Source organism: Triticum aestivum, chromosome 4B (genome assembly GCF_018294505.1).
Source record: "Triticum aestivum cultivar Chinese Spring chromosome 4B, IWGSC CS RefSeq v2.1, whole genome shotgun sequence".
Classification (NCBI taxonomy): Eukaryota; Viridiplantae; Streptophyta; class Magnoliopsida; order Poales; family Poaceae; genus Triticum; species Triticum aestivum.
The window spans coordinates 343828531-343843555 of record NC_057804.1 but is presented as its reverse complement, the minus strand read 5'-3'; the positions used below and the strand labels follow the sequence as shown (position 1 = coordinate 343843555).

Here is a 15025-nt window from a genome sequence, read left to right as displayed (position 1 = left end):
TCAGTCGACTTTTGCTCTCTACATCAGCAAAAATCATCAGAGTGGAGTTGACATGAGGGTACTCTCCATCACTGTCCTCCTTGTCCTCAGCCTTGTCCGACTCCTTCTCTTTGTCTTTCGGCTGTTTCCCTTGAAACTGCTGGATTAAGAGCCGGCACTGGCGAGTGGTATGCTTTGGGTAGATGAAGTTACCCTCTTCGTCTTTCTTCGTGTGGATATGACACGGTAGATCCATCACGTCATTACCTTCCTTATCTTTTACCTTCTTGGGGTTCCAAGATCCTTTGGGCTTCCCTTTGAATTTGCCCTGAGTCACGGCCAGAGCCTCTCCAGGAGCAGCTGGCTCGGCCTTCCGCTTTTACTTCCGACTGGAGTTTCCTTTATCTGACTGACTCGGCTTGTACTTGCCGCTCCGGAGTCGGTCCTCTTCTTCGCCGTTGGCGTACTTGGTGGCTATTTCCATCATCCGACTCAGGTTCATATCTCCAGTTCGACCAAACTTCAGGCTCAACTCTCTGTTCTTGACACCATCCTTGAAGGCGCAGACCGCTTGATGGTCCGACACATTCTCTATAGTATGATGCAAAGTGATCCATCTCTGGATGTAATCCCTCAGTGTTTCACTCGACTTTTGTACACAAACTTGCAGCTCAGTCAATCCGGCAGGTCGCTTGCAAGTTCCCTCAAACGTCCTGACGAACACTCGAGAAAGATCTTCCCAGGTGTAAATGCTGCTAGGAGCTAACTGATTCAACCACGCCCTGGCCGAACCCTCTAGCATAAGCGGCAAATGTTTCATGGCCACCTCATCATTACCGCCACCAATCTGAACAGCCACTCGGTAGTCTTCGAGCCAAGTTTCAGGCTTAGACTCTCCGGTGAACTTACTCACCCCAGTCGCCAACCTGAAGTTGGGGGGTATCACTGCGGCTCTGATTGCTCTGCTAAAACATTCTGGACCTGAAACATGGACTCGGCTGCTTGTGGGCACATCTCTGTCATGACCACCTCTATGAGCTCTGTTCCGGTCGACCAAACCTTGCACGATGATGGATCTCGCGTCAAAGCCTGGCTCTCTGGGGTCGACTGGAGCTCTCCGCCCAACACTGAGCTGGCGTCTGTCATCTTGCTGCCGATGGGCGTTAGACCCACTTCTCGGGGGAGGAGTGGGCACTCGACGCCTATCATCACGATCAAATTGATCATCATAGTGGTCCTGCTGGCCTTCACGTCCCACGCGCCTCGGAGGTGATCTTGGACTGTGAGCCGACTGAACAGTATTCACAGTGACGGATCGACTGTGAATCCTGTTGCGCGACTGTGACACAGCTGAATTCTGATCTCCTGCCGCCCGGAGCAAATCTCTGATCTGCATCAAGCCTCTTCCAGCCTCTGACTGAGAGGGCTGAATTGACTCCGCTATACGGGTTGCAGCTGCCAAATTCTGAATTGGGGTTCGATATACCTGAGTCGGTTGCGGAAAGAGCTGACGTCGGTTGGAGTTGGTCACTCGTTGACGCGCACGCTCATCGAGTGCTTGCTAGAGGTTCTCCAGTCGAGTGCGTTCAGCCAGGTTGGCTAAACGCGCCTCTTCCAGGGCACGAGCCTCAGGAGTTTCTCCTACAATGGGAGTATGCAGGGCATCCATGTTCCGGCGGCGACGTTCTTCCCTCTGCTGAGAAGTGAGTGGCTCGGGCTGATACTCTTCATGGGCTTGAGCGGGGTCGCCCCCGTCGTCCATCCCGTCGTCGCGGGGGAAACCAGGAGGACTACGAGGCCCGTTGACCATCAGGACCTCCGCCGCTGGATCACTGCTATCGCACTCGGATGCAGTCTCTACGGAGCCAGTCGAACAGGCCGTAGAGAGATTTGTCGGGCTCAATTGCCGCGACTTGGGTGGTGGCCGATTGGCGAGCCACTGCGTGTCTCACCCATAGTTGGAGCCTCGACCGACCGGAGCGCTTGCGCTGGCGGGAGACAGGAAGGGAGGACGGCGCAGGAGTCGACCGGTATGGGGTCGACGGCTGCCGCAGCAAGACGCCACGGACACAAGCCCGAAAGTGCGTCGCCCTGCGGACGGGGAGCGCGTCGATGTCGAGTGGTGCCTCTTGGAGCCAAGCGGAGTCGTCGGCGATGAAAGCGAGCACACCGAGACGGATCTCGCGGCCCTCGACCAGAGCTCCGCCGGAAACCATGATGAAGGCGATCGGACAAATTGCAACTTCTCCAAAAAAGTTGCTAAGACACCTGCCCCACGGTGGGCGCCAACTGTCGTGGTTCTAAGTCTGACAGTAGAATGGGGGGTAGGTATGGAGAGGCAAGATCCTAGCTATGGAGTAGTTGTACACACGAGTGTTTAACGAGTTCAGGCCCTTCTCTGAGGAAGTAATAGCCCTACGTCTTGGAGCCCAGAGGCGGTCGACTGGTTTATGTGTATAAGGATTACAGGGGTGCGAACCCTTCTACCAGTGGAGGGGGTGGCTTATATGGAGGACGCCAGGACCCCAGCCCACCCACGTAGCAGAGGATTAAAGTACATTAAGGCCGGGCGTTACTGGTAATGCCCTACATAAAGTATCATCATGACCATTAAGACTACTTAATTACAGACCGTTTGGATACAGAGTAGATCCTGAACTTCTGTTGGTCGAGTGAGTCTTCATGGTCGAGTGTCTTCTAGCCGGTCGAGTGGAGTCTCTATTGGTCGAGTGGAGCCTCTCTTAGTCGACTGGAAGGTAGCTTCGTCTAAGGATGTCCTTGGGTATGGTATCCTAGATAGGTCCATGACCCTACCCTAGGTACATAACATCATCAGGCGCCGCCTAGCCGCCTAACGTTCTTGCCCCCTTCTGCCATCCTCTGGTCCTGCTGGCCAGGGGCCGGCACTCCAACGCGGCCCCTGGTGGTGTCGTCCGAAGTAGCCCCATGCCGAGGGGGCACGTTTGGGCGGGGAGGGCTGCTCCACGAGGCTGGTTGGCGTCGAGAGGCTCTCCGTGGTCCCTGGGAGAGGGCGCGCGGCTGTGTCGGGGATGAGCGCGCACCCCCACCATCGCCTGCAACGTGGGGAGGGTGTAGAACGGCGCGGCCCCCCTGCACGCCGCATCCAGCAGCTCAGTGACCTGTCCCAGCAGTGCGTCGCGGCCGCTCTCAAGCAGCATGCACCACAGAAGCTCACGGTCTACGATGACCGCCGCCCGCATGTTCGCTTGTTCCCTGCGCGAGTGCGGGGCAGTTGCTGCAGCGTAGCTCGCAGATCGCGCAGCTGCGCGGCTGCGGCGCGGCGCCAGAGGAGAAGGCTACGCCGCGCGCCCCTCGCGGCCGGTCGCCCCCGGCGGAACGCGGGCCGCGAGCAGGGCAGAGTGGAGGTCTTCTTCGCCGGTGGGTGCCGCCGAGGAGGTCTGGACGACCCAATGCTCGACGTGGGCTCTAGGGGCGTCGGCCATGGCGTCGGTGGAGCGGAGGAGGACTGGTCGATGGAAGAGGAGATCCGATGCACCCCTACCTGGTGCGCCAAATGTCGGATTTTGGGGTCCGGCAACCCGTGAGAGGTTCGAACACTGGGGGGCGTGCGGAGATCTCAACCTGTCCAGCCTGCCTACTTGCGATCCTCCCTAGCCTAGCGCGAAGAGCTCACAGAGACACAAAGACACAGAGATTTATACTGGTTTGGGCCACCATTGTGGTGTAATACCCTACTCCAGTGTGGTGTGGTGGATTGCCTCGAGGGGCTATGGATGAACTGGTTACAAGGATGAACAGGCCTCAGGAGGTGATGTGTTCTTGAGCCACTACTAGGAAAAACCTTAGCAGTAGCGTTGGTTTTTGGACTAGCAGTAGCGCAGGTACCCGCGCTACTGCTACGGTGCTACAGCTAATTTTTAGCAGTAGCGCTTGTTTTACCCCCATGCTACTACTAAATAGACATACCAGTAGCGCTAGTGACCCGCGCTATTAGTATTCCACACCAATAGTAGTAGCACTTCTATAATACCCCCACGCTACTAGTAGCTAATTAGGAATTAAAAAAAATTGATCAATTCCATTTGTGCATACAATTCCAAAAACACAATAGCGATGGAAATGTCCTTATTCTTATTCTACCATCACATAGTTGTCGTGTCTACTATTACACAGTTCCTCATTCTACTTGTTCTCACTCCAATAATAAAGAAAAATGAAAGGAAAAATAGAGCTAATCTGCCAGTGAAATGTCCTTATTCCTGAGTAATATTCAACGGAACGGTGCAACTACACTGCAGTGTCATGGATTCACTCTGCCCCTTCAACATCTCATTATCCTGCAGCAATGGAAATGAGCATCAGCAAGGCATATAGATATAGTGAATAAATGGAGAGGAAGCATAAGCTTAGATGATACAGGAGATTGGTAATAAAATTCTGATACAATGAGAATATGCACTAAAATTTGCCCCAAAATTACCTATGGATAGGATAAAGAATCAATAAAGAAAACACCCACATTAAAGCTCTTGCGTCAATGTTTGCATTTTGGACCATCAGTTAAAATAAATGCACTAGCAAGTTAGTCTCTACATCAACTAGCCATTGAGACATGCATTTACTGACCTGTACTTGGAGCTGCAGTTGCTTCAGATACTCAATGAGTATGGCCTCGTCAAGCATGGATGCCTTGTCAGTCTGTAACCACACAAGCACAACCAAACTCAGTAGCCCCGAATTCAGGGACGAAGAAAAACAAAGTGGTACAGTAGATGGTTTTGTGGTGCCGACCTTGTTGGAATTGGGTATCAGGCTCTGCAATGCCTTCATCTTCTCATTGATCCTGCTCCTCCACTGCTACACCCCAATCAAGCAAGCAAGCAAGCAATGATCAGCCAAGAAAACAGGGCGAGAAGAGCAGAAAAGCGGCGTGAAACTCAGGGGAAAATGGCTGACGACGGGGAACCGGGACACCACCTTCTTGGAGGGGTTGTGCACCTCGGCGGCGCGGGTGCACTTGCTGCTGGACCCCCCTCCCCCGCGCGGGCAGTCGGACGTCCCATGTGACTCGGGCTTGGACGACCCGCCTGTCTCGCTCTTGTAGAACCCAGCGGCACCTTCTAAGTGTCATCTAAATCTGCCCATTGCACAAGAATTATACCCCAAAGCTGAAGAAATATTCAGTTACAAGAAATGAAGTAATATTCATTTAGAAGATTTTAGTGGTATACGTTGACAGAATTTTAGTCCATAAAAACCTACGAGCATCCATCCATAAAAGCAGAATCACTTCAATTATATATAAGCTACTTCATAACAAAAGAAATTGTACCGAAACACTAATTAACTCTGAAGTAGTGAGTTAATCACTGCAGATCAGCTATTTGTTTCTTTCCACTCCTAAATTGCATAAGAAAATCTTCAGCTGTTATTTTACTCTATGCTTACTAGCTACAACTGATTGGATAGAAAAACACCTTCCATTTTTTTTACGATGTAGCTTCTGTAAATAATCTCAAAGTAGAAAATGCACGCTAAGTACTTGTGGTACAAAATGTAAAATCAATGATTTTTCCCTTAACCATCACTGTCTCTAAACAACACTTTTTATTTAGTACAAAATCTGTGACCTAATTAGAACTTACTCCAACTAGTTAACATGACAAAATCTACACTGAAAACGCATAATCAAAGAGTTGGACTTCAGTATAGCAAGATTAAATTCCCAGTGGGGAGAGCGTGGGCAGATTGCCCTTGCTGCTGACAGGCTAACTTGCATGCGGCGCTGGCGGCGCCTACGCATAAGCACGGCCGAGACGAGACATCGACGGTCAAGGAGGCATTAGTGGCGGGATTAAACGCAAAAGAAATGTTTATAAAGTGATGATAAGTCATTACCAAGCAACCTGATAGCAAATTCTTCTAAGCACCAAGAATAACCTCAAATTAGTACGCATTTTGGTCCAATTGGTCAGGGCCCAAAATGCAGGTCAAGACCAACTATATCAACATCTATAAGAACCTCTCTCTTATGCATGCCTCTTATGCTACCTTACAAGAATTCCTACAAACAGTGCACACAATTACGCCAGCAATCATTCAGAATACTCTAGTACAGTACATGGAAATCAGTAGCAAACAAAACAATTCACGCACAGAATGAATGCACCAGCTCAGACATTCAATCGCTAGCAACCTAGTACAGCACCAAAGGTTCATTCTTTTCAATTAAGTGAAGGGAGACAACCGATGCATCCAGCCTGCCGGCCGCAGATCTGCCGGAATCCACCCTGACCCGCCCCAGAAACACGCAAATCAAGCACCCAGGACTCAAAACAGCCTGGAGGAGGAGACACGAGGGGCACCTCGGGCTCCACGAGGGGCTTGCACTGCAGGAGCTGCTCGATCTGCTCGTCGAGGTCGGCACGCAGATTCCCCATCCTCCCCTCCGCCCACCAGGCACACATCGACCCCTCCCTCCCGGAACGTCTCCGCTCCCCCGTCCGCGAGAGGGGGGAGGAGAGAGGAGGAGGAGGAGGCGCAAAGTGGCGAGAGGTGCGGAGAGGCAGAGGAGGAGGCGGGTCTCCTGGTGGCAGAGGAGAGAAGAGGAGGTGGATGGAATCTGGATCGGGGATGGGTGCGGTGTGGGGGTGCACTCGTCATGGGACGGTTGGTGGGGTGGGTAATGGATCGGGGGTGGTCTGGTGGGGGACTGACGGACTGTGCTAGCGGCAGCGCAGGGTGTCTTAACGGCGCTACGGTTGTCCAATTAGCAGTGGCGTAGGTTTACGACCCACGCTATTGTTCTTGTTTGTCCGCAGGGCACGGTCGAGAATTATTTATCAGTAGCGTGTCCAAAAGAAATCAAGGCTGCTGCTAAGCCATACCAATAGTGTGCTTTGTACACAGCGTTACTGGTAATTACTAGTAGCGTGGGGACACAAACAAACGCTACTGGTAAACTTCTATGTATAAGCATTTTCCTAGTAGTGAGCTGGTGTGGTGCTCTACTTGCTCTAGTTTCGGTCCCCCTCCAATGGTGGTGGCTAAGTCCTATATATAGTCGCCTTGGTCCTCTTTCCAAATATGAGCGGGAAGGGATTCCACAATGGCGGGATTTGAAAGGGGACAAGTAGTACAGTCTATCCTGACAAAAGTAGTCTTCGCCTGCGAAAAGCCTCTGGTCGTGACACCGCGGTGGGATCGGTGATGACCTCCGTCCTGCCGTCCTGCCGTCCTGGCGGTCTTGGTCTTGTTGCACCAGAATGAGAGCCTTTGGCTGATTCCTCAGGACTCCGTGCATGTGGCTTGCTGCCCTTGCATCGAAGAGGAAATCTGCGCTCTGCACCCGCCTGGCGCCTGCCTGGCCTTGGTCGTCATGGCTCATGTCAGCTGAGCCTCATGAGGTAGTTGCATAGATCTCTCCGCCCCTCAGGAGCCCTCCTAAGGAGGACAGCTCCTTCGGGGGGCTTGGCATTGTCCGCCTCACGAGGCTTGACCCCTCGCGAGGGTCTTGTGGTGTTGATGTCGAAGCTGGGCTGCACCAGGCCGTCGATGGAGCCACGTGGTGAGCTGCAGGCAGACAGGACTGGATACCCCCAAGTCCAGGACGTCGACACACGGTGCCATCAATGTGGCCATGGATCAAGTACTCGTGAAACACCAAGGAGAAATACCGCTTCCAAGCGGAGTAGGAGGTGGTGGATTGATCAAGAACCACCGGGACGCGCTCCTAGATGTTGAGATCACGAACGAGGGTGACATCCGGACCGGGGCAGGGAAGAAGGGGCGGGTCGGGGCGAGAGGCAGTTAGGGTTACGGGTAGGAGAGGGGTAGCGGAAGCGGAAGAGGGAGGGTGGTGGCTGCGACGCATGGCGGCGGCGGCTGTAAGGAGCGGCGACGACGGCGGGTGGCGGCTGCGACGCACGGCGGCTGTAGGGAGCGCCGGCAGGTGGTGGCTACGACACGCGACGGCGGCGGCTAGAGGGTAGCAGTGTGTGGCGGCGTGAGAAAGCGGCGGCGGCGGCACGGTGGAGGCGCAGCGGCGGCGGCAGGGGCTAGGGTTAGGTTAGGATGACGAGCAAAACTGATACCATGCGAAAGATGAGGTTTGGACCGTGCAACACTCAATGCATTGATCGGGTGCACCAGACACGTATATATGAGGTACAAGATGGGGGGCCACAACCTCAACTACACAGAAAAACTAGAAGGTGGGCCTACAACACAATATACATGCACAATATATTCAACCCTTGGAAAGGCATCCATCCTGAGCATAAGTATTGCCAGCATTTGTACGGAGGATCTCTGGTTTCGATAGTCAAATCTCCACGGGACACACGTGTAGTCAGGTAGATACAAATTTTTGCTCTGCATCATTTCTCTTGTATTCAGGCGGCGATGTAATAATAATAATTAAAAAATATTTTGTGCTTCTTCTGGCAGTGCAGATCAGGGATAGCATCACGATGCCCAGTTCATATTCTTGTTCATGCTTTATCAATCTGTAACAAACTCAGTAACCAGAAAAAAGAACAATTTTGTAGATTTGCTGCATGTATTGGGAGACCAACTTAATTTTCTACTACAACGCAAGAGGAGATTAAGGAAGAAAACTTGACGAACAATCGTCCATACGTGTGCAAAGTCCGACCCACCTTAGTTCAACCAAGTGAACTGAATTTTCAGAAGTCACATAGAGCACCCCCAAAGGGTACCCCCATTTGCACCCCTATTTATCCCAATATATAGATACAACAGAAAACGAACTCAAGAAATACAGTAGAGAAAAAGAAAAGAATTCCGTCAGGCAGTTGAATGATTTTGTTTTATCATTTCCATAACTCCTCCATTGGAAGTCCACGCTCTGCAGCGACGTCTGAGAACTGTCTCATCATCTGCGTCGCCTTGACTGTAGCCCTTGCATTGTTGAGGGGGTTCTTGCTTCGCAGCTGCTTCCCAAGAGCATTTTCTACTCCAGCCATCTCCAGCACAACCCTCACAGCTCCACCTGCAGTGACACCAGATCCAGGGCAAGCAGGCCTCAGCATGACCTTCGCTGCTCCATAGTTCGCCTCAGCTCTGTTTGCGGTACAAGAATAAATAAACAGGAAATAGTTCTCAGAATGGCTACAAACGTTCAACCTTCTTGTAAATAGACTAATAGAGTGAGTTGTTCAACAGGAAGAGGAGAAAATGGGTTCATATTACTATAACAACAGAGCACAGGCTTACAGTCATATATTTCTACGTGAACAGCTAGTGAGACCAAAGGCTCTACTTACTTTTGGAATACTCCTATCTACTGCAATTATCAGATGAAAGAAGAATTCCTAGAAATTCAATGTATTGTAGATTAATCAAATACTTCCTCTGTCCCAAATTATAAGACTTTTTTGGTAGGCTTTAGCCTACCAAAAGCATCTTATAATTTGGGGCGGAGGTAGTACTACATAACAGATATGGTGCCCTTGTGGTATAAGATACACAATTTATAGAAGTTAGAAAGTACAACAAACATAAGCATATTTCCAAATAGAACATGCTATGTACTCCTATGTATTATAGAACTTGGTCAAGCAATTCCACAATATCTATAAGCTATGTCGATTCAATGGAGCACAGTTCATGGTAAGGAGCAATCACATCAGATATATTTGTCCTGTGCTTAGAGAATTGTCAATTCGAAGGGGAGCCTTGGCGCAGTGGTAAAGCTGCTGCCTTGTGACCATGAGGTCACGGGTTCAAGTCCTGGAAACAGCCTCTTACAGAAATGTAGGGAAAGGCTGCGTACAATAGACCCAAAGTGGTCGGACCCTTCACCGGACCCTGCGCAAGCGGGAGCTACATGCACCAGGCTGCCCTTTTTTAGAGAATTGTCAATTCGGAACACATTCCGGCATATATTCAAGATGCAGGATACAATCGTAGGAAGATGTTGATGACCCCAGTTAGAAAGGCATTTGATTCTCGTAATACTCTGATCATATATGGGGAAAGGAAGAGAGAAGAAAAAAGATGTATTGGCTTCCGCAAAGATACAGCTTGACTAATCCAGCTCCAGCATACTGCAAGAACTTTACTACCTCTCTCCATGCTTGCTTACCTTTCTGTTCTCCACAGACGAGGTGAAGTCAAGGCAAACGAGATAGTTATTGTGGTGTTCGAGATGAGCAGCAATACTAGTAGAGATAGCAGTGCCATGAAGCGACTGCGCTAACTAGGTTAGAATAATCCAATTGATTATGCTGGAAAGCCTGGAGCGAATTCTTGCAGTGTTAATATTTCAAGTCAAAAACTCCTCTAGTGTGAAACATAAATATTTTTTCTCAAGTATGCTTTCTATGATTACCTGTACAAGCCAGCAAAGTAAAATCTACTCCAGCAGCGTGATGATGCACTTAATGACACCATGACTTTTTTAGATGATGACACAACACTTTATGACAGAGCAGGAAATTTCAACTAAGAAATTCTGAAGGTTTACAATTGGCTCAGGCAAATAGGAAAATATTCAAAACACATGTATGAAAGCAAATCTGGAGTAACTAACTAAAGGTTGAGTTGATCTTCATTATTTGAAACTTCAAAATTATTGTATAAAATTTTCTAAATCATGCAATGCTTGACAGATGGAAGATAAACAATATTTATCTAAAACATATTCTAAATAATAACTCATGAAAGGTTTGTAAAGGTCATGCTGTGCTATGCGAAAAATCACTCCATCAATATTCAATACCAACAGAGAAATTAAAATACGCTATTGTAAAGGTTTGCCATTGGACCATCGAAACAAGAGGAACATTGAAAACACATATGTCATATATTGAAACAGAGGTATTTACTCGGGATTGGGATTTGCTTCAATATTTAGTGCTTCCAAATTCTTGTCCAATGACAAGATAATAAACACTATTAAGCTCATGCATAAAATCTATATCTATACTACGAGCTGAGTATGATATTTCCATGTCATCCATCGAAAAATAATTATTGTGATTTCATAATTCTCATCAAACAGTCGTCCAAAAGTTAGGCATATGAAATGATTTGGAAGCACTGGAACCTGTGGACGGTTTCATAATTCCCATCCAACAGTCGTCCAAAATCAATTTGGATGATTGTTATTATACTGGTCGCACGGTGGTCCTGCAAGCTGTGGCAAACCGCAAATGAGAGTGCCCTGTGGTGTTCCGCTGGAGCAGTGGGGCTCCATGAGTTGCTCATTCACCCTAAACGTGTAACCCCATGTTCTGGGGGCTGGTCGTTTACCATTTCATGTGTGGGGGGCAAGCCAAGAATTATTTGTCTTTCATGAGTCATGCCGTGTGTTTGGTTGTGTTCTGCAGATGAGTCGGGTGTGTTGGGTTGAGGGAGTTTTCTCCCTCTTCCTTGTACATTTTTCTTTCTTCTTAATGAAATGATACTCAGCTCTTCTGCGTGTTCGAGAAATAAATAAATCATGTGCATGTGTTTTATTTGCCGGTTGAATGTTGAGGTATGTGTGGCTCAATTTACGCTTGCTAACAAGTGCATTGCACGTATACGATTGCAAGTTTAAGCTAATGGCAGTAACTGAATCAATCACCATTAGCTCTGTATACAACAAGAAAAATGATCCATGTAGGTAGAATTCCAGGAATGCATGCCAGAGCTTAACTATTGCTGACTTGTCCAAGAATGACGCTCCCTAGTAGGCAACTAATTAGTAATAGCACAACAATTGCATCTGCAATGTGTGGTAAATTGAGAGAATGTTACGTTTTCCATAGAACTCGTTCTACGAATTTCTCAGGCATGTGTTGGTTGATACTTGATCACCACTGTTGTGGCTTGCGACAATTTTGCCTAAGCGCTTAACTGTGGGAATGTTCTGCAACAGTTTTGCCTAAGCCTGCTTAGTTGTGCCAAGTTAACCTTGAACCAAACAAACTTACGGCCTCTTTGATTCAAAGGATTTCTAAAGAAATTTTGGAGGATTCTAATAACTAGGATTTTTTTCGTGCATGGGTTGGTTGATTAGTAGGGTTACAATCCATAGTAATTTTTCCGTAGGATTTAATTGTACTAGCTTTAATAGGGAAATTTTCATCACTTCATATACTAATCCCGAATGGAGGCAACAAATGTCGACTTACGTTTCAAAACAGGTGTTGGAGTTATGGTTAAGGATGACATCTGTCATTATGTCCAAACCCAGAAGGGCTTGAGGCAAGGTGACCCTATTGTCGCAAATATTGTTTAATATGGTGGCAATATGTTGGCTAATTCTCAAAGCAAGGGCTAAGGAGGATGGTCAGGTTGGGGTCCTTATCACTATCTTGTCAAGGGGGGTTTGTCCATCTCCAGTATGCGGATGACACGGTCATTTTTATGGAACATGACCTTCAGAAAGCAATTAATATGAAGTTGATCCTCTGTCTTTTTGAACAACTTCCGAGTCTAAAAATTAATTTGCACAGAAGTGAGCTCTTCTGTTTTGGCATGGCCAAAGAGGAGAATCGGTATAGGCAACTGTTTAGTTGTGAGGTGGGGTCCCTTCCATTACATACCTCAAAATCCCCATTCACCACCGCAAGCTCACTGACAAGGAATGAAAAATAATTGAAGACTGCTTCGAAAAAACTCTTAGTTGGAAGGGTAAGCTCTTGTCATATGGAGGACGACTTACCCTCATCAATGTTGTTCTTACTTGCTTACCGATGTCCATGACCTCCTTTTTTGAGATACACAAAGGGGTGCTTAAAAGACTAGACTTTTACCGGTCTAGGTTCTTCTGGCAACGTGAGGAGCAAAAGCGGACAGACTTGCTAAATGGGACATTTTGTGTAGGCCTAAGGATTAAGGTGGATTCGGTACTGAAAACCTCAATTAAAAGTAAGTGTGTACTTACCACCGAGGCCTCCTTTGTGAGCACGATATTGTAAAGGGTTGGGTATTGTAGAGCTAATGGAGTGTCACCCAACTAGGTATCTTCCCAAAAGCTCGTCGATTGGCCATCACCAACCTTTAAAGGATCCATTGGAAGTTAATATTGGGGCCAGCGCTTTAAACATTCAATTCCGTAGAGATTCAATTGGTGAAAAATGGACTAAGTGGATCCATTTAGTTGGTAGATTGATGTCGATCAATCTAAATCAAATGCCAGATACATTCCAATGCAGATTGACTTCCAATGGGATCTTCACCATGAAGTCCATGTATGTGGAGCTTATGAATTCTGGGCCAATTTTCGTAGGAAGCATATTTGGAAAACTTAAGTCCCTTCTAAGATTAAAGTGTTCATGTGGTTTTTCCAAAGGGAGGTACGTAGTTCTTACCAAAGATAATCTTGCAAAACGTAATTGGCATGATAGCAAAAAGAGTTGTTTTTGTCATCAAGAGGAAACAATTCATCATTTATTTCTGTATGGCCATTCACTAACTTGATTTGGCGCACAATTCATATTACCTACTCCCTCCGTAAACAAATATAAGAGTGTTTAGATCAGTAAAGTAGAGAACTAAACACTCTTATATTTCTTTACAAAGGTAGTACAATTTGCCACCACCAACGAGTATACCTGATCTGTTTGGAAACTGGTTGGGTGGTATTCATCATAATATGATTAATAATATGGTGGTGCATCGCTTGATGCAGAGGCCGGGGTACTCCCCTTTTCAAAAGAAAGAAAAAATCCTACTCCCTCCGTTTCTAAATGTAAGTCTTTTTAGAGATTCCACTACAAACTACATACGGATGTATATAGACATATTTTAGAGTGTAGATTCACTCATTTTACTTCGTATGTAGTCCATAGTGAAATCTCTAAAAAGACTTATATTTAGGAACGGAGGGAGTATATCATTGAAGATCACATTGTCATTACATTCCTGTGTTTTTTCTATTCCTGCATTTTATAAATCATGTGAATGAAAGAAGCCCCACACCTCATGCAATTCAAGAACAACTAGCGATGTGACTGACCTGTGCGGGAAGGTGCAGTACTTGGTTAGTGGCACTGTAACGAGATTGCGGCGGCCGTTCATGGCAGCCTTGGTGATGGCCTCTGAGACTTCTTTGGCCTTGCCGACGCCAACACCAACGTGTCCCTTCATGTCGCCGACCACGACTAGGGCGCGGTAGGAGAGCTGCCTCCCACCCTTAACGACCTTGGTGACTCGGCTGACCTGCACGACACGCTCGCTGAACTCGTCGTTGGGGCGCTGGTCCCGGTCCATGTCGACGGGGTCCACCACTTTCACCTCGAACACGTTGTTCCCCATCAACGACTCGCCGCTGAAGGCCGGCCCGTAGAGCGACTCGTAGGCTGCTGCCACGTCCTCTGGTGATTCCGGCGGCAACTCGTCGAATGGCGCCGGCTCGATGTATCCCTCCGGTGGTGCCGCGAACTGAAACTCCGTAGAGGATACCGCCTCCGGCTGCGGCTTCTCGTCGTCCTCGTCCCCGAAGGCGGCTTCCGCAGAATCCTCCGCCTCCCCTTCCTCATCCTCTTCTTGGTAGGAGGCCGAACCGTCCCGGGTGGAGAACTTGGAGACAGGGAGCAGGAGGCGGCGGGAGGTGGAGATACGGGCTTTGGGGCAGAGACGGAGGCGCTGTTGAAGGAAAGAGAACAGTGCGGGAACAACGTGGGCGGCAGTGGAAGTGGTGGCCATCGCCATGGCTGTGGCGGTGGCCGCCATTTTGGCAGGTTCTTGGGGTGATGCTCCGGCGAGGGGAGGCGAGGCCGCGAGGGAGCGGAGGAGCAGAGAAGTGGTGGGGTGGCAATGTGGGAGTTGCTCGGCTTATCCTCTTCTGTTATCCGCTGTTTAATCCTCGAGGAATCTGGGCAGGGCTGCAAAATTAATCCGCCGGGCTGGCTCGCTCTTGGAGCCATCGGCCCACGCGGGCCTGGTTGCTTGATCTGCACACAAGTTCTAATTCTCTCCCACAAAATCTTTTTTTTCTTTTCTTCGGTTGATTTCTCACCACCGCAAGGCAATACTCCGACACACCATTGCTACTTTTGCAACCCGCGGGAGATTACCGAAACACGGCAGATGTTGCGGGATGTCATAC

At 48.6% G+C, this 15025-nt stretch overlaps 1 protein-coding gene and 1 long non-coding RNA gene across 3 annotated transcripts; both read right to left on the bottom strand.

Moving 5' to 3' along the window:
• Positions 1–4019: 4019 nt before the first annotated feature.
• Positions 4020–6641, bottom strand: LOC123092134 (uncharacterized). Of its 2 annotated transcripts, none has more exons than XR_006444284.1 (5): positions 6209–6641; positions 4939–5098; positions 4753–4815; positions 4588–4659; positions 4020–4298 (listed from the first exon to the last, which is right to left on the bottom strand). It is a non-coding gene; the product is annotated as an uncharacterized lncRNA (long non-coding RNA). The 2 variants fall into 2 exon arrangements; XR_006444283.1 differs by having other exon boundaries at positions 6327–6635.
• A 1925-nt stretch (positions 6642–8566) lies between these two features.
• LOC123092133 (30S ribosomal protein S5) lies at positions 8567–14763 on the bottom strand. Its single transcript, XM_044513817.1, has 2 exons — positions 13934–14763; positions 8567–9045 (listed from the first exon to the last, which is right to left on the bottom strand). The coding sequence occupies exons 1-2, from the start codon at positions 14647–14649 to the stop codon at positions 8796–8798; spliced, it is 966 nt and encodes a 321-aa protein (XP_044369752.1). The 5' UTR covers positions 14650–14763; the 3' UTR covers positions 8567–8795.
• Between the last annotated feature and the right edge of the window lie 262 nt (positions 14764–15025).